The sequence below is a fragment of the Lampris incognitus genome, chromosome 10 (assembly GCF_029633865.1).
Source record: "Lampris incognitus isolate fLamInc1 chromosome 10, fLamInc1.hap2, whole genome shotgun sequence".
Taxonomy (NCBI): domain Eukaryota; kingdom Metazoa; phylum Chordata; class Actinopteri; order Lampriformes; family Lampridae; genus Lampris; species Lampris incognitus.
Genome location: NC_079220.1, coordinates 13,855,889 through 13,875,939, shown reverse-complemented (window position 1 = coordinate 13,875,939; position 20,051 = coordinate 13,855,889). Strand labels below are relative to the sequence as shown.

Genomic DNA, 20,051 nt, shown 5'->3' with positions numbered 1-20,051 from the left:
ATATTGTTGTTATATATACTGTAGATATATAATGTGTTCATATATTGTTTATATATTTATATAGCCTAATCATATATTGTTTCTTCAACTTATTAAAATAGCTGACTTTACTGCCGCTATCTGCTTCTGCCTCTCTATCATATTTGTGTGTGTGTGTGTGTGTGTGTGTGTATATATATATATATATATATACACTACCGTTCAAAAGTTTGGGATCACCCAAACAATTTTGTGTTTTCCATGAAAAGTCACACTTATTCACCACCATATGTTGTGAAATGAATAGAAAATAGAGTCAAGACATTGACAAGGTTAGAAATAATGATTTGTATTTGAAATAAGATTTTTTTTACATCAAACTTTGCTTTCGTCAAAGAATCCTCCATTTGCAGCAATTACAGCATTGCAGACCTTTGGCATTCTAGCTGTTAATTTGTTGAGGTAATCTGGAGAAATTGCACCCCACGCTTCCAGAAGCAGCTCCCACAAGTTGGATTGGTTGGATGGGCACTTCTTTGAGCAGATTGAGTTTCTGGAGCATCACATTTGTGGGGTCAATTAAACGCTCAAAATGGCCAGAAAAAGAGAACTTTCATCTGAAACTCGACAGTCTATTCTTGTTCTTAGAAATGAAGGCTATTCCATGCGAGAAATTGCTAAGAAATTGAAGATTTCCTACACCGGTGTGTACTACTCCCTTCAGAGGACAGCACAAACAGGCTCTAACCAGAGTAGAAAAAGAAGTGGGAGGCCGCGTTGCACAACTGAGCAAGAAGATAAGTACATTAGAGTCTCTAGTTTGAGAAACAGACGCCTCACAGGTCCCCAACTGGCATCTTCATTAAATAGTACCTGTTAGAGCCTGTTTGTGCTGTCCTCTGAAGGGAGTAGTACACACCGGTGTAGGAAATCTTCAATTTCTTAGCAATTTCTCGCATGGAATAGCCTTCATTTCTAAGAACAAGAATAGACTGTCGAGTTTCAGATGAAAGTTCTCTTTTTCTGGCCATTTTGAGCGTTTAATTGACCCCACAAATGTGATGCTCCAGAAACTCAATCTGCTCAAAGAAGTGCCCATCCAACCAATCCAACTTGTGGGAGCTGCTTCTGGAAGCGTGGGGTGCAATTTCTCCAGATTACCTCAACAAATTAACAGCTAGAATGCCAAAGGTCTGCAATGCTGTAATTGCTGCAAATGGAGGATTCTTTGACGAAAGCAAAGTTTGATGTAAAAAAAATCTTATTTCAAATACAAATCATTATTTCTAACCTTGTCAATGTCTTGACTCTATTTTCTATTCATTTCACAACATATGGTGGTGAATAAGTGTGACTTTTCATGGAAAACACGAAATTGTTTGGGTGATCCCAAACTTTTGAACGGTAGTGTATATATATATATATATATATATATATATATATATATATTTTATAGTGAGTGTTTTGCTAAATACCGTATTGTTCCGAATATAAGACGACCCTTATTATAAGACGACCCCTCCCCCCTTTTTTCAAGACTCATTTTTGGAAAAATACTTTTTGAAGAGCAGATATTGGTTTTATAAAGAAAAACATTATATTTGAAAATAATGATAATAAAAACACATTCAATAAAACAAGGTAGTATGGTTAACAGCTTTTAAATAAAATTATATTTTCAATGTATTTTAGATGAAATTGTCACATTTAAATAAAAAAATGTAAATAAATTTGTAAATGAATGACTTATGGTATTTAAATAGCATACAAATGAAAATAAACTGTAGTCTATTGAGACTATCCATCTCATAGTGAAAAAATAACCATTTCAATAACTGCATTAACCATCGAAGTGGTCTAATTTTAGAACGGTCTTGAAACAAATCTGACTGAGTGAGAATGTATATTGACATTCAAAAGTCTAGACCTCGAATGTAAGACGACCCCCACTTTTTCATACGTATTTCCAGGGTAAAAACCCCGTCTTATATTCAAAACAATACGGTAGCTACCTATCATACATCACATATATCATATATCAGAATATTATATTACTGTTAAGCCAACTATGAATATTAAAATACGTCAAACCATGTGTCCTGTATCATAGCTACATGTATGACGTTTTCAGCAACAAAAAAGGCGTGGAAATCAGTTTGGTATTCAGCGAGTTATGATTGATTAACTGCGCTGACAGTTCATTGCGCCTGCCAAACACATTACACTGAGTGGAGCGGGTGACCGGTCCAAGATGGCGGCCCCACGGCTCGTCAGCGCCAATAGGCAGTAGCGGTCGATGCGGCGTCTACTCTTTATAGGTCTATGATCGCAGCAACATGGCGCTACTCCAACCAATCTAGTCCTCGCTCCGCCCTCTCAACCCGGAAACCCTTTCTTAAAGGGCCCGTGTCTACCAGTTATGGTGAATTATGCCCAAAGTCCGCTACAAAGGCTGATACCAAGGGGGCAAACTGATTTTTGCACAGGTCGGATGCTGTAAAAGGTTGTTCTCCAGAAATCATATCTAGGACCTACATGGATCACAACCTGGGTGGACAACCCGGAAAACAAGTTGCAGGAAAGCTACAGGAAGCGTCCAAAGTTGCCCACCGGGCCTATGAACAGTAACCAATAGGGGTAGATAGGGTTAAAGTTTTAACCAACAGATATCTACATGAAAATCACAGTGTTGATTACTCACATTGAGACAAACAAAAAATGTATTGGAAGTTTTTTCAATTTTTTTTTTACCAGAGTGAATGACGCATATATAATTAAGTATGTGCTAATTTGCATAAATATCACATAGCTGGAGGAAATTGTTTTACAGACATGTTGTAAAGAGTTGTCTAGCAGAAATCATATCTAGGACCTTCAGGGATCACAACCTGGGTGGGCAACCTGGAAAACAAGTTGCTGAAATGCTACGGGGAGGGCCCAAACATGCCCCTCCCCCATACGAAAACAGTCATTTAAGCTGGTTGGGTCATATTGCATAATCCTTCTTGTGAATGAATAAAACATGTTGTAAAGGGTTGTCTAGCAGAAATCATATCTAGAACCTTCAGGGATCACAACCTGGGTGGACAACCTGGAAAACAAGTTGCTGAAATGCTACAGGGAGTGCCCAAACATGCCCCCCCCATATGAAAACAGGCATTTAAGCTGGTCAGGTCATATTGCACAATCCTCCATGTGAATGAATATCTCTGTAAGAGTTCACAGTAAAGACACATTGAGACAGCTTATGGAAATTAGAAAATATGCTCTGATCTTATACCTTGGTTTGTTCCCAGTAGAAACATGAGATGGGCCTATACCTTAAATTAATCACGAAACAAACAAAATTCCTGTAACTGTAAATAATGTAAGATTTATTTCTTATTTTATACATTTAACACAATATACTTACTGAACACAAAATAATTATCTGTGCCAAAACTATAACAAATTATTTAAAATAAATAAATAAATCATATCTAGGACCTTAAAGGACAACAATGAGATGGGTATATGCTTTAGTATACACATGAAACAAACAAAATAATTTATACTTTGAACACAATATCCTGAACACAAAAAGTTAGCCCAGAATTTGAAAAACAGGACTTTTAAAATAAATCTTTTATAGAACTTTGCCCATGTTTTCTCACTCGCTTTCTGAGTCACAGCTGCTATCACTGCTCTCAACTCTAGCAGTATGTATTCTGCTGCATTTGCTCGCCAGTCCTTGGCAACGGCACCCGATGTAGCACAGAACTGCCTTCCTTGCACATGAACAATTCTTCTGACAACCCTTGACACATGCACATGAGATTGTCGTTTTCATTGAGACAGGCCAGGCTGGCTTTGTTGCCGGAACAGGAACTGCATGTCCATCAACCAGAGACCAACCAAATTCAGTGCATGGGGGAATTTCTGGCTTGGTGATATGTGCACTCTTGTCAATGATAGTTGCCAGCGCAACCCTTTTCAGGTGTAGCATAAATGCATCTTCTGTTGGGGGTAGAAGCTTTAATAGAGTTGACTTGTTGTTCAAAAACTTGTACACTCTCAATTTGCCCAGATCGGCCCCCTCAAACTGATCAGCTGTGGATGTGTACACTGATATGGTGAGGTCCCGTGCCTGATTGAGAAGGTCATCGGTTATGGTATCGCTAGGGTTCTCACCAAAGTCTTCAAGTGCAGGGATGTCACGACTTATGCTGCTCTTGAACCATACCTTCTTCCCAGTGAAATATGGGTAGCTAGTTGTGTCTCTACCACTCAGACTGTGGATGAATGGCATGGCACAACACTGTGAAGGTCCCAGAGCTACAACCATCTCATGTATAGGCAGGTATGCATTCTGACCTGTTCTAACCCACATCTCTGGTAGATCCTCAAGTGTGTTGCACCATAGTACAGACATGTTGTAATGATATCAGTGTCATTAGCATGTATGACAACTCTTTCAACTCCCTCATTCTGGACAGTGTAGAGTGTGTGGAGGATTATCCTAGTGTCAGCCTCCTGCTGTGTTGATTCCAGAGCAGGAACATCCATCACAGACCCTGCGGAGAGCACCACACTCTTTGTCTCTTCCTTGAATCCACCACCCAGGTAGAGATGAGTAGGGCCAAGATCACTCCCCAGTTGCTCCTCCTCACACCATATTTCACAGAGAAAGCTCAGCAAGTTTGCTTTGTTAGTAGACACAGCAAAAAACTCATGTGGATCTGGAGCTGTGTACTGCTCACTGACTTCATACACTTTGGCTGGTTTGGATCTAGCATATCTCTGTTGTTGCTCAGCTGACTTGATACTGGTTCCACTGTATCTGTCACAACAGAAGTGTATTATTTCAGTACCACGAGGCACATCAGTCAGCAGCAGGTGTTTGTATCTGTCAGCGATTGCTCCAAATCGTTCATCTTTGTGAAAAGACCAGTGTCTTATGGCAGACATAGCATCTACAAGTACTGCTGTCTTGAGGATGTTTTGGGGTAGATCAGCATTGATGGTTACTTTGGTCTCCTCTTTCAGAACCTTTACAAGGCTGGACTTGGTGCCAGTTCTCATACTGCCATCTTCCTTGAAGAGGGATGGGGGAAGGTCACTGTACTCGTGGTTGCCTACAAAGTCAGCAATGTCGAGTTCTCCACCACTAGCAATGATCTGTGTCATACGCAGAAGGGCAGTAACTTCATTGCTGTTGCCAGTGGTGCAGGTTTTCCCCCCAGACTTCTTTGGTTTCATGTGTTGTGTGTGGAAAGTGTTAAGCTTAACAACACTTGTCTTTTTATGATGACTGGTAAGTGATTCAGACAGTGCCTTCAAACCAATTTCTTTTACACTTAACAGGTTGTCCTTGACTATAGCATCTGCACACTCACCAGTAGATATATTGATCAGGGATGATGTGGCTGTTGTGAATGGGTTGGTCTCTACTGCTGCTGTGACCTTGACTACCACCTCTGCATCCTTGTTGACACGACTCTTGCCAGATTCATGGTGTGGGCTTGAGGTATGGAGGTGCCACATAGATTTGAGCTCTGCAGAAACGGCTGCAGTCAGTGGTTTTGTGTAGATCCACTTCCTCCTGGCGGCAGGGTTGAGGGTAATACCATCCAGACCACTGGCCTCTTTGACATCTGCGTTGTACGTCTGCTCTAGAATCATGTCAGGAGAGACACCATTGTGGTTTCCATTTACTCTCCTCCCTACAAATGCACCTGCGATCAAAGCTTCGTGTGCCTCTGGAGCTGTCTCTGGCAGTTTCTTCATCTCAGACAAATACAAAGGCAAAGACTGCAAATTAGTGCATATTTAATTATACATGCATCATTTACTCTGGTAAAAAAACATTTTTCATAAAACTTCCAATACATGTTTTGTTTGTCTCAATGTGAGTAATCAACACTGTGATTTTCATGAAGATATCTATTCGTTAAAATTTTAACCCTATCTACCTCAAATGGTTGTGTTCAGGCAGGGTGGGCAACTTTGGACGCTCCCTGTAGCTTTCCTGCAACTTATTTTTCGGGTTGTCCACCCAGGTTGTGATCCCTGAAGGTCCTAGATATGATTTCTGGTGAACAACCTTTTACAGCATCCGACCCGCGTTTTCCCCCAAAAATGGGGTTTTGCCCCCTGGGTATCATATCATATCCCTGGAGCAATGGCGAAGTTGAGAGGCGTTATCTCAGGAGTCCCACCAAGTATGTCTATGGAAGATGTTAAAAATGAGTTGAAAGGAGGAAAAGTAATTGATGCCACAAGGCTTAAAAGTAAAAGGGATGGCTCACTGAAGGAAACCCTATCAGCTGTACTTCAGTTTGAGAAAACCCTCCCTAAATCAGTGCAAATGGGATATATGAACTACAGTGTGAGGGAATACATTCCCAAACCACTCAGGTGTTATGCATGCCAAAGAATGAGGCACACAGCACAGCAGTGTAAAGGAAAGCTAAGGTGAGTGCGATGTGGAGGCCAACACGAGCATGGAAAATGTGAAAAGGATGCCAAGGTTAAATATTGAAACTGCGGAGGAGAGCACAGTGCTGCGTATGGAGGCTGTGTAGTGCAGAAAGAAGCCAGAGAAGTCCAGAAAGTTAAGATAACGGACAATGTTTCATACGCAGAAGCACTAAAGAAAGTAAGGGGGCAGGAACAAACAACAGGAATGTTAGTGGAATGCTCAAAGAAATGCAATACAAATTGACAGTAACACACCTGAAAACCAGCCCCAAACCTAAGCCCCAATAACTACGCAGTGTTTGTGATCATAAATGTAAAGTTAACGAGGAAACACTTGTGGTGAACAAAGTGAACTTTGTGGCCTTCATCTGCCACACCATTAATGTTGCACCACAGATGAAAAAGAAAAGTGATAGAATCAGGAACATTGTGGAGGCAGCAGAAAGATTCCTTGATATGGAAGCTGTAAAAGAGGACCAGATACATGCATTGTTGACAGAAACTAAAGTTGGAGAAAATATACATGTTGTGGGTTGAGATTATAATTATGGTACTCCACATACTATAATGGAATGCAAGTAGCCTAATTGCCAATGGGCAAGAATTTAAAAAGTATTTATATGAATTAGAAGTAGTTCCAGATGTAGTACATGTACAAGAAACTTGGTTATGGCCTCAATTAGATTTTGTGATCCCAGGGTTCAGTTCTATAAGACACGACAGAGCTAACAATCAAATTAGTGGAGGGTGTGCTACTTTTTTCAAAGATGGGTTGGCCTATAGGGAGGTTCGGGTGAAAAGAAGCAGCTGGCAACTCCACATGTATCGGAGGGGGCATGTGGTAGTCTGAAGCCCTCCTCGGATCGGCAGAAGGGGTGGAGCAGCGACCGGGATGACTCAGAAGAGTGGGGTAATTGGCCAAGTAAAATTGGAGAGAAAAAGGAGGGGGGGGACTAATAAAGTGGCAGTCCTAGTGCTGGGCAATATATCTGTATGATATCAATATTATGAAATGAAATGAGATATCGTCTAGGATTTTGGTTATCATAATATCATGAGATAACCTGTCCTAAATGCTGTCATTTCCTGGTCTTTAAGGCTGCATTACAGTAAAGCCATGCAACTTTCTGAACTTGTAATAACAAATTTAGAAAGTTGCATGACTGTTTTGGAGTTGCATGATTGTTTTTGACTTGTTTTAGTTGAGTAAAATGAACAATGAAGACCTCTCTACCTGCTTGGTCATCATATCTACATTAGTAATGATAATTTCTCGACATTTTCTGGTGTGTAAATGTATTATAAAAGCACCAGCAGTCATCCCAAAATATCATCGCTTCATCGATATTGAAGTATTCCGTCAAAAATCTTGTGATATTGATTTTGCCAGTATCATCCAGTCCTACAGTAGATAGCCCTGGCACAATTGAAAGATATCCCCAATTAATGGCTTTCACAAACACTCTATGAACCCATTCTTCTCTCTTTTAAACGATAATGCTGTTGCTGTATCACAGTGGCTTTTACGGCAGCGTAGGGGGCAGAACTGTGAACTGCTGCAGGTTGACGTCACCTCGTTGGAGGCCGGAGGGAGCCAAGGAACAGCGATGTACACAGCAATGAGCCAGAGTAATTTAGAAACGCACGCACGCACGCACACACGCATGCACACACACACACACAGATCCATTAGTTGATTAGAAGTACTTGTGAGCCAGAGGACACCACTCTCTTTGATTATTCCATAATGTACAGCACAGCCTCGATATCCTCCAGCAACAAGAGCAAAGAACACCCTGAATCAGCCTCGAGACAGAGACGCACATCTGTATGTGTGTGTGTGTGTGTGTGTGTGTGTGTGTGTGTGTGTGTGTGTGTGTGTGTGTGTGTGTGTGTGTTTGTGTGCGGCCACACCTCCTTTTGTGCATAATTTCATAAATATGCAAACGCACACACCCAAAAGATCATCGTGTGGTGCTGCGTCTTCTGAAGACGCTTCTCTGAGAGCTTTAGTGTTCTGCACTCCTGAAAAAACACTGTGTAATGACAGGAATATTAATACTACATCCTCTAGCTACAAACTGCTGCTTCAAGCACAAACCCCCCCCCCCCACCGCCCAGGAGGTCTCCCATTGTCATAACTCTCTCATCTTTAGCTTTGCAATACAGTTTTTTTTAGTCTTTACAGTCTTTACCAGACTCCCCCCCCCTTTCCTTTCCCTCCCACCCACCACCTCCGCTCAGCCCCCACTCCTCAGTTTTCAGAATCGTGACTCGTTCCCTCTTATTCGCTGCTATTGATTCCTTGCTCAGGATGTGCCAGTACTGATTCGGGTATCGGATATTGGCCCAATGAAAATTGAAATAGTGTTGGTATTGGAGATTTTACCCAAGACTAAAATCCGATACCGAAAGCCATGAGAAATATGTCATAAATAAAAGCAAGATGGCTTTATTTACGGCATTTTTGATGCATGGAACTCTGTATTTCTTTAATGGTGGAAAAAAATTGATTTTATCTCAGTTATTCTTCCCATTGACCCCCAAACTAACAGTCCAAGTCTGCACTGTTAAGCTCCAGTAATGGGTCGGATCAATACTCGGTGTCAGCTGATAGTTAAAAACTCACACTTGGGGGATGGATATCAGCAGTGAAAAAGTGGCATCGGTGCATCACTATGCCTTTCCCTTGACTTCTTCCCTCTCCCTGTCTCTTCCTCTCTCATCCTCTCTCTATCTTGGACTCCATCGTCCTCCTCCATCATTTCCACATCATCGCTCTCTGTGTATCTCAACAGAACAACCACGGCTGCGCCACTCTCTCTTTCTCTCTCTCTCTCTCTCTCTCTCTCTCTCTCTCTCTCTCTCTCTCTCTCTCTCTCTCTCTCTCTCTCTCTCTCTCTCTCTCTCTCTTATGCATTCCCATTTTTTAATATTCTGAGTGGTAATCTCAAACTCAAGCAGTCCTACTGCATTACCTCGCTCAGAGCTCACATAAATCACACACACACACACACACACACACACACACACACACACACACACACACACACACACACACACACACACACACATGCACAAGTAAGCACTTGCCCACACAGCGATGCTTGTGTCCGTCATACACACAGCGCTCCTCAGCAGCTAGGACCCTGCATAACACTGCTATTTTGGGGCTTGGCTTGCTTTGATTCGCTCAGTTTGGAAACAGTTTGTCGTTGCATCATTAATGGGGAGTTTAATAAATGAAGCCTGGACGAGAAACACTAATGAGGCGATCTGTCGTTCCTCCTGGGGAGGAAAAGTGAACATTTTGACTCCTCTCTCTTGACGCCTTATGTCGAGAGCTTGTCTCGCAGGACAACATATATATGAGCCGGAGGGAAGGAGCGCCACATTATCTCTCAGAACAATCACTCCAAGGGTGTCCAGCTAGCATAGCATGTATCTTACACATCCTCACTCCCAACTCGTCACTTGTTGAGAACGACCTCTTTGTCACTGTTCAACGCTCTAGGTCCCCTTTAACATCAACTTTGACGTCAGCGTGGAGGGTAGTTGTGGGCACAACATGATCTCACCGAAATACGTGAAATGTCCATGACCTCTTAACACTTCGCATTATGTGGTTGTGGCACATAATGTGTTGTGTTTAAATTACGTGCCGGCACCAGAGACGATTTTTTTTGTTTGTTCTCTAAAAACAGTGATTTGTGTGTGCTATAACTAGGGTTGCCAACTCCTTGAAATGGAAATAAGGAACAGGGGACAAGGACGGGGGTCGGATGGACGGGGCGGCGCGGGCATAACAAATATAATGTGCCTTACACTACACACACACACACACTACACACACACACACACACACATATCATAAGGAACGATTCCTTATTTTAAGGAACGGTTGGCAACCCTAGATACAACCCATTTTGATGTAATGAGGTTAGGGTTAGAGTTAGGTTTTTTTGTGGGGGGGGGGGTTCGTGCCTATGAGTGATCTCAGTCCCTCCACGTTGCAAGTTGACGTTAAAGGGGTCCCTAGAGTGTTGAACAGTGATGAAGAGGTCGTCCTCAACAAGCGTCCATATGTGACGAGTTAGGAGTGAGAATGGGCTCGCTTCACCCCCTCTGCCTCCTCCCTTGAGGAGGCAGAGGGGGTGGAGCAGCTACCGGGAGGGCTCGGAAGAATGGGGTAATTGGATGGATCCAATTGGGAAGAATTAGATGGGAGAAAAGGGGGGAAAAGCCCCCTCCCAAAAAAAAAAAAAAAAACCCCCAAAAAAAATCTAAATGTAATGGCTAACAAAATAAAAAATGCTGCCCTGCCACCTTTGTTGTGAGAATTACTGCCAGTTTATACTCCTTTGCTATTTTCAGTGTTTTACATTTGTATGTTCAAATAAACCAAAATGTGAGAGTGGAAGGATTTCTACCTGAAAAATTGACATATTATCCAATATGTGGGAGACCAGATATGAAACATTTTGGTTTGCCTTGTGCATATGTGTCCACACACACACACACACACACACACACACACACACACACACGCGTGCCCAAAAACTTTCCAAAAACTTACAAATCTTACTTCCTCTGAGGTGACGTCGTGGTGAACCCTGTATCCTGTCCCGTTCTCACGGGGGTCGTGACCTTTACTCTGACCTTTGCCCTGGGAGTGGCTGGTGTAGTAGCGGACGAACCGTGAGCGGCGGACCACCAGGTGAAGCAGGAAGCAGAGCATCTCCATGCCGATGGAAACCAGGAAGAAGATGAGCGTGTTCTTCCTCTCGTCACTAATCAGCAGCTTGGTGAAGATGCGGGACAGGGAGATGATCACCCCCGCTGTGCCTGGGAGGGGACAGACGGTGTGTTTCAGCCAAGGACAATCACTTCGTAGCTAAACAACGACTTGCCTGCCTTCTGAGGAGAAGAGGGGAGGAAAGGGAGAGGACGGGGAAATAAGCAGCCGAGATGCAGATGAAGGAGAACGAGAACAAGATTCGGAGGAAAGACGTTCACTTATATTTGTGAGAACCAACTTCAGCCCTCCCCCCCCGTTTTCTCCCCAATTGTATCCGGACAATTACCCCACTCTTCTGAGCCGTCCTGGTCGCTGCTCCACCCCCCCTGCCAATCCGGGAGGGCTGCAGACTACCACATGCCTCCTCCGACACATGTGGAGTCGCCAGCCGCTTCTTTTCACCTGACAGTGAAGAGTTTCGCCAGGGGGAAGTAGTGTGTGGGAGGATCACGCTATTCCCCCCAGTTCCCTCCCCCCCGAACAGACGCCCTGACCGACCAGAGGAGGCGCTAGAGCAGCGACCCGCAGACACAGCCATTTGTGTCTGTAGGGACGCCCGACCAAGCCGGAGGTAACACGGGGATTCGAACCGGCGATCCCAGTGTTGGTAGGCAACGGACTAGACCGCTACACTACCCGGACGCCCCCAACTTGAGTTTTTAACCACGAGGGTGACATTTTTTGTGAAGTGAGGACATTTTGACACACATTAAGGGAGGTTACGGACACAGGTTTGCAGCGGGGCAGTCGAATTTGTATGTCAGACGTGTTTCCAGTTCCGTCCAATTATCTACACAGGTATTTAGAAGTCAAAACTAAAGCGCAAGTTAAAAGTTATTACCCAAAAATTCCATTATTAGCAATGGTTGATCATGTTGCTGAACTACTTCCTGGTTCAACTTACCATAGTTGGTAGAAACCAAGTCATAGGCACAGACACAATCTAACTGACAGAGGGCCTCTGCTGCTGCTGTTGCTGCTGGAAGGACGGGTTTGATAAGGATCATGTTTAGCTGACCCGTAAGACACCGCTGAAAAGCTTCATCTAGCGCTGGTCGCATGTCCAAAATCTCCAAAATTATAACCAATATCCAATATGCATGACGGCAAAAACTACTAATATGAGACCCAAGTTATGTGTGTGTGTGTGTGTCAAGGTACTTACTCTCTCCAGTCATCACCCCCTGTGTGTATCTCTTGGGAAGCATCCCCATGTAACCATAGAAACTGGACTGCTGCACTGAGGACGGATGCGGGGTGTGTGGGGGGGGGTTGTCAGAGTAAACACACGGGACTGACAGAGTCACCTCTTAAACAACACAGTTCATTGAGAGGCAGACCCGCTCATCTTTCACAGCCCACCAGAGATTTGAGATTCGACCTTCAACCCCAGACTAAAGAGAACAACTCCTACGTAACGTAAGAAGAGCTCGAAGTAGCCTTAAAAAGTATGACTTTGCAGCATTCTGCACCCAATGTCTATATGATTACAACAGCTCATTCATAATGGTAATCATAATCATAGTAATCATCATCATCAATACCATTTTTATCAGTGTCACAGATATCAATATTATTATTACCATCAATATAGTTATTACCTGTACATCCAAAGGCCACCACTCCCACTGAAATCAGGTTGATGATGTAGGCCTGCCTGTTGGTGAACATCTCCAGGCAGACGTCAAACATGCTGACAAAGATCAGCGGCCCTAATGCTAGGATATAACCTGGAGAGAGAGAGAGACAGAGAGAGACAGGGAGACGGATAGAGAGAAGGAGATGAGAAAAAGAGAAAGCAAGGGGGGAGTAGGTAGAAAGTAGGGAGATGTAAGATGAGTCACAGAACACAGTATACTATTTATATGGGATTACAGATTGGTTCTTTATAGGGGCTTCTTGAGGGCAGAATTGTTTTTATTTGTGGTCCACCATAGTCTGAACCTAAGACCAAATCACAGCCTAAACCTAAGACTAAAGTCTGAACCTAATCCTAAACCAGAGTCTGAACCCAAGAATAAACAACAGTCTGAACCTAAGACTAAAGTCTGAACCTAAGACTAAACCACAGTCTGAAACTAAGAGTAAACCACAGTCCACCTAAGACTAAGTCATAGTTTGAATCTAAGACTAAACCACGGTATGAACCTAAGACTAAACCACAGTATGAACCTAAGACTAAACCACGGTCTGAACCTAAGATTAAAGTCTGAATCTAAGCCTAAACCACAGTCTGAACCTGACTATACAAGAAACCTCTTGAGCAGACAACGCACTTCAAAAGCTGTTTCCTCGAGGGTGCAAGTCGTACTTATTTAAAATTCAGATGCCTTTTCAAGTTTCAAGTGCGAGCATATACAGTGCTGAGATGTACTGGTCTTGTTTTGCTTTTCCCGTAAGAGGACTACATTTTCAGTACTAATTTCCTCACGCCTTATTACGACAGATTTTTTCCCGAACATCAAATACAAAGTAATGGACGTGTAAAGGCTCTGGACATCACATCACCTCACACGGCGTTAGCTATGTGAGGCGAGTGTCTCCTGAATGATTTAATGTCAGTGCATTTTCTTTCTAATTTTCCTTCAGCAAACCTTTAGACACAGTGTCCAACCCGGGGTGTGAGGAGCGCTGACATAATGTGCTCCTGCACGCCTCCTCTGAAGGTGATTGAATGTTTCACACAATTAAATTTGGTCCTTGTGTAAAATTCTTTAGCAGGCACAACTGCAGACAGAGGGGAGGGTGTTGAAGAAGGAGGGTGTTGAAGAAGGAGGGCAGAAATAGAGTGAGAAATAGCTGCACCCTGCAAAAGAACATAGTCTCTGGTGGTTTCCTAAAGCACAGCAAAGACAGGTTTCCTTCGAAACGCTGCATAGAAATAAAAAAATACAACAGTGGATTTCCGGTAAAGTTTCTTTCGCTCCTTCAGTTCGTGTTACATTTTTGTTTTTTAATCAAACAGCCCCCGAGGGTGTCCCCGGGTCCCAGAAGAATGAAGAATTAAATTATCATCGCAATTAATTTTCTCTTAGAATTTGCATTTTCCCAAAACATTGAAAAAACAAAAACCCTCCACTGTGAAACAGCTTTCTATTTGGGATTCGGCAAACGTCCTCGAGTCGTCTGCCAACTCACCCACGGTGATCCTGGTGTGCAGGCTGAGTCTCTCCACCAGCACGTTGTTGAGGATGACAGCGACCAGAGCCACCAGGATGTAGGTCAGACTCATATCAAACACTATGGACGTGCCTGAAACACCACGCACACACGCACACACACACACACACACACACACACACACACACACACACACACACACACACACACACACACACACACACACTCGTTTCACTATCCTGTGAGGGCCCCTCATGGACTACATTAATTTCCTAGCCCTTAACCCTAACCTTAACCTAACCCTAACCCTAACCCTTACCCTAACCCTTACTCTAACCTTACCCTTACCCTAACCTTAACCTAACCCTAATTCTAACCTTAACCCTAAAACCAAGTCCTAACCCTAAAATAGACCCTTTTCCTTGTGAGGACCTCTAAAATGTCCACACAAGGTAGGTGGTTTCTGGTTTTTCTATCCTAATGAGGACATTTGGTCCACATTAGGATAATTAAACATGTACACACACACACACACACACACACACAGAGGTATACTGGGAGCTGGGTGTGAATGAGTGTGCACGTGTACCTGAATGTGGGGTGAGTGTGTTTTGAAGTGCACCGTCTCTTATTTCAGGTCCATACACAGACACCTGTGTCAGTACTGGGGATTTCATTAGTGTTCGAGTTTCCGGTACTTTCGGGTCAGTACCTTCCACCCCACCGAACAACAACAAAAGTAAAAAACAGGGCTGAACCTGCACTTTTGTTGTCGTGTTGTTATCTCTTGGTAAAGGTCTTCTATGTGCCTTGTTCTTCCACATTTGTTGTGTGGCCGTGATGGGCCACATCATTTCCCCCCAAGGAAATCCCCGTCCCCCCATTAAAAAGGAGAAAATGGTTTGGATTTATCTCTAGGATAGCTCCAGTCTTAAATACGCCAGGGACAACCATTTGCATGGAAAGTGTGTGTGTACATGTGTGTTTTCATCGTTGTATCCGTGTGTCTGCATATTTTCTTTTTTTCTCCCCCCTTTTTCTCCCCAGTTGTATCCGGCCAATACACTCTTCCAAGCCGTCCCGGTCGCTGCTCCACCTCCTCTGCCGATCAGGGGAGGGCTGCAGACTACCACATGCCTCCTCCCATACATGTGGAGTCACCAGCCGCTTCTTTTCACCTGACAGTGAGGAGTTTCGCCAGGGGAACGTAGCGCTGTTCCCCTGCAGCCCCCTCCCCCGAACACGCGCCCCAACCGACCAGAGGAGGCGCTAGTGCAGCGACCAGGACACATACCCACATCCGGCTTCCCACCCGCAGACACGGCCAATTGTGTCTGTAGGAACGCCCGACCCGACCCGAGCCGGTGGTAACACGGGGATTCGATCCAGCGATCCCCGTGTTGCAACGGACTAGACCGCCACGCTACCCGGACGCCCATGTCTACATGTTATCAAAAGCTCTTTAATATGCAAAGTGTGTGCACAGTATAATTAAGTGATGAGTGCGACTGTGTTTGGGTGACTCATACACGAACACAGGGCGCGTGTTTGCACGTCTCTTCCGGTCCCCGCGTGCGTGTACGCTTTTCAGTACCTTCAAACTTGTTGTGCAGGTAATCAACGTCGGTGATGAAACTGTTGTAGGGCAGCAGGAAACCCACCCCTGCCAACAGCATCGCGAAATAGATGCCATGGTAACGGTCGTCAGGGATCGGCTCCTCAAAGGCTGAGCAGGAAGGGAAGCAGAGATGGGAGAAAACGGGAGGAGACGGAGGGGGGTTAAAGTCTATGAATTTAAAGAGAGAGAGAGAGAGAGAGAGAGAGAGGGGGGGCAAACATCACATTCACCTTGTTTATATAGTGTTAAAAAAACCATGGCTGAACCTGGTTTGGTCGGACCCGGTCCACTGCATCCTGATTGAATCTAATCAAGGTGACTGGATCAAGCCGGTATAACAGTGCAAATACCCTGTTCTGGTTCTGCTATGTTGACAATAAGCATTAACATTGTGATTCGACATTGCATTGTATTGCTTGTCCATCCCTCCTGGAGGAGGGATCCGTCCTCTGATGCTCCTCCTCAGGTTTCTCCCATGTTTTCTCGTAATGGGGTTTTCGCTGTGGGGGCTTGTCCTCATCCGATTCAAGGGGGGTGAGACTAGCGGGTATTCTGCATCGCAGAGAACATAGTGTGAGTGTAAAGCCCCCAGTCTGGGGCTGAATTGTGATTTAGGGCTTCGTCAAATAAAATTTGACTTGACTTAATTATGAAACCCCGAGAAGAAAAAGCCTTTGTGGTCGCGTTTCCGCAGAACAATTTAGAAACTGAATTGTGAGGCAAATGACTTTCAGATGATCCGGGGCTCTGGCGGGGCTTCATGTGCCGGCACCTCTGAGATCTGGACCACCCGCACTCTGACTCCTGTTTGTGTGGGTCCCATACCTCTTGCAGGCAAGCAAAATTAATTTTGCATGCTGTTGATGTTCCAAAAAAAAATCCAGTCGCTGTTTCTTCCTCTCGTCCCCTCATCCAAAGCAATTAATTGGCTCATCTATCCACGAGGCCGGATGAACTTAAAAATAGCTAAGCTTAGCACTCATAGCACAACCGCATAGCGAACCGAGTGTGCAGCTGCTGAAGTTCAATGCGGATTTGAATTTTGCACAAAGATAAACCGTAATTGTTGACCCTTTCCATTTCAGTTTACATCTGCATATGCACAAAAATATGCACACAAAACGTCTGCATATGCACACAAAACGTCTGCATATGCATAAAAATATGCACACAAAACGTCTGCATATGCATAAAAATATGCACACAAAATGTCTACATATGCACAAAAATATGCACACAAAACGTCTGCATATGCACAAAGATATGCACACAAAACGTCTGCATATGCACGAAAATATGCACACAAAACGTCTGCATATGCACAAAAATATGCACACAAAACGTCTGCATATGCACAAAGATATGCACACAAAAAATTGCTCGTAAATGGCTTGGTCTGGTTAGTGGGTGACTGCTGTTATGTTGTGATTCTTCACATGCCTATGTTAAACCAAGCATCCTAGCATTTGTGTTGCAGAGTTGTGATGAGTTGTTAGTCATCCTTTGGTATATAACATTGTGATTTAATAATGTTAGAGATATGTTTATATTGTGACAATATAACAGACTTTCATGTAGTGCCTAATGTGTTTGCTGCGCCGTTGTTGGGACCTCTCCTTTTTTTCACCTGACAGTGAGGAGTTTCGCCAGGGGGCGTAGCGCGTGGTAGGATCACGCTCCCCCCCAACCAGAGGAGGCGCTAGTGCAGCGACCAGGACGCATACCCACATCCAGCATCCCACCAGCAGACATGGCCAGTTGTGTCTGTAGGGACACCCGACCAAGCTGGAGGTAATACGAGGATTCGAACCGGCGATCCCCCATGTTGGTAGGCAACGGAATAGACCACCGTGCCACCCGGACGCCCCCAGGGACCTCTCCTTCTACAGCTGAACTGAGCACTAGCTTAAAGATCACTTGCAGTTCCTTATAACCACTCATAAATCCTTATTCCAATCCTCTCATCCGCCCAAGAGTGGATTTTGCTAAATTATTTGAGAAACCTGCTGTAATCCTGCACCTCAGGGAGAGAAAGGTGCTCTTTCGGGGGAGTTTCTGGCTTGCACTGTTAAACAAGCTGTACTATTTATTATAATACGAATAATTTCCCTGCTCCGACTCTGCAACGGGGGGGGGGGGGGTCTGACCTGCATGAAATATGGCCTCTGAGAAGCCTCCGTGTACTGACATTTCAACATGCTTGAAGTGGAAGCATCTTTCTGGAGAGAGTCGAGTTGTGCAGCGGTGCGGAGCACTGAATCGGTTACACCAGCTGCTCCAGCACCACTAAAACAGAACTGGCACACGAGCCCCAGCCCAAACACAGGCCGGGGAACAGGCGCGAAGCAGGAACCCTGCTTATTCAGTGGGTCTCCCAAGGCCACTGCCTGTCTCGAGGAAAAGAGGGCCTATCCGAGTGCGCTTCCTGTGTTCTGCGGCCTGTACTCCCAGGCACGGAGACTGACAGCTACAGAAAGCTGGGATGACAGAGATGGGAGAGGAGAGACGGATGGTGTGTGTGTGTGTGTGTGTGTGTGTGTGGGAGGGGAGGGGGGAGGGCAGAGCACGAAACAAGGGTGTATAGTGTAATGGAGAGAAGACAGACGGAGAGACATGGAGGATATACAGGGGAGACAATGTGTAAGAGGTGACCGAGATGAAGAGAGGGGGGGCAGGGAGCAGGGGTTTCTCAGCCCCTCTCCCTTGTGTCCTTGGTGACTGATTTGATTAGTTTGGCTTTTGTGCGACCTGTGTTACCAAGCAACGCTGTAATTTCCTGTTAACATGATGACCACCTGTGTTTTACACACATTTCCCTGTTTCTTTTTCTGTCCCCCCCCCCCCACATTTGTTTTTTACTCCCATCCACCCCCTCACTTCTGCTTTACTGTTTTGCACACGCACACCTACACAGAAACACTGGTATGCATGCATGCACGCACACATGCATGCATTCACATACAAACACAAGAAAGAGATAGATAGATAGATAGATAGATAGATAGATAGATAGATAGAGAGAGAGAGAGAGAGAGAGAGAGAGAGAGAGAGAGAGAGAGAGAGAGAGAGAGATAGAGAGAGAGAGAGAGAGAGAGAGAGAGAGAGAGAGAGAGGAGAGAGAGAGAGAGAGAGAGAGAGAGAGAGAGAGAGAGTGAGATACTCACCGGGCTCAGACAGAGCCAGCACTCCTCGCTCTGGGGCGTCTTTACCAATCTCCTCCTCCTCCAGCTGGTACGAGTCAAAGCTGTAGCTCTGCACCACGCTGCTCTCCCTTCCATCTCTCCATCCCTCCCTCTCTCCGTTCCTCCATCCTACTCTCCCCCCATCCCTCCATCCATCCCTCTCCTCAAGTGTCTGAGCTAGCGTGGGCCTCCGCCTCTCTCCTCCCACAGAGCCCATCGTTCCCCGAGGATACGCACACTGCACACCACACACTACACACCACACACACACAACAAAAGCGACACACAACCACACATACACAAACAGAGGTGAGGGCTTCACACTCTTATTGATCTTTAGGGACACACAAGCTACACGCTGTTGGGATGAGGCATGCTGGGTGCAATCCCCTGACACGCCCTGTTCTCGCTGTCTGTCACTGGTAGAGATGAGAGGCAGGAGGCCTCTGGGGGGTGCAGAGTCTGTAGGGAGGAACACAACAGACAAGCAATATCAACAAGTGTATGAAGAAAAAAGTGGCTTAAAAAAGTCAATAACTCACTTCCTTACAGTCAGCAAGTTTGACCAAGAGTCACGGTTATAAACCTCACACAAGTCAAGTTTAGTGTGTGTGCGTGTGTGTCTGCGCCTGTGTATGCGTGCGTGCACATGTGTGTGCGCGGCATATTGAATGAGAAGCGCAGGATGCATGACCGGCTGACAGGGAGGATGAGGTAGACGTGAGGGAGCGTGCAGATCCACTTTTAGCGGAGAACCACTGTGATATGCTGCCTTTCCCCGGACCCCCCCCCCCCCGCAGTGTGTTGCTTTAACGAGCGTGCTGAACCTCACTGACCGGGGACATGGAGATTCAGCAGAATAGAACATGATAAACTATAACCAATCATGATGAAG

General features: G+C 44.8%; 1 protein-coding gene across 1 annotated transcript in view; it reads right to left on the bottom strand.

Annotated features, from left to right (window-relative positions):
- Nucleotides 1-19,373, bottom strand: part of slc29a4a (solute carrier family 29 member 4a) — a 51,042-nt gene extending 31,669 nt beyond the window's left edge. The window contains exons 1-6 of the mRNA XM_056287721.1: nucleotides 19,139-19,373; nucleotides 15,951-16,082; nucleotides 14,375-14,488; nucleotides 12,838-12,966; nucleotides 12,402-12,476; nucleotides 11,015-11,283 (exon numbers count right to left, since the gene is read on the bottom strand). Coding sequence (XP_056143696.1) covers nucleotides 11,015-11,283; nucleotides 12,402-12,476; nucleotides 12,838-12,966; nucleotides 14,375-14,488; nucleotides 15,951-16,082; nucleotides 19,139-19,373 — 954 coding nt within the window. The remainder of the gene's footprint in view (nucleotides 1-11,014; nucleotides 11,284-12,401; nucleotides 12,477-12,837; nucleotides 12,967-14,374; nucleotides 14,489-15,950; nucleotides 16,083-19,138) is intronic.
- Between the last annotated feature and the right edge of the window lie 678 nt (nucleotides 19,374-20,051).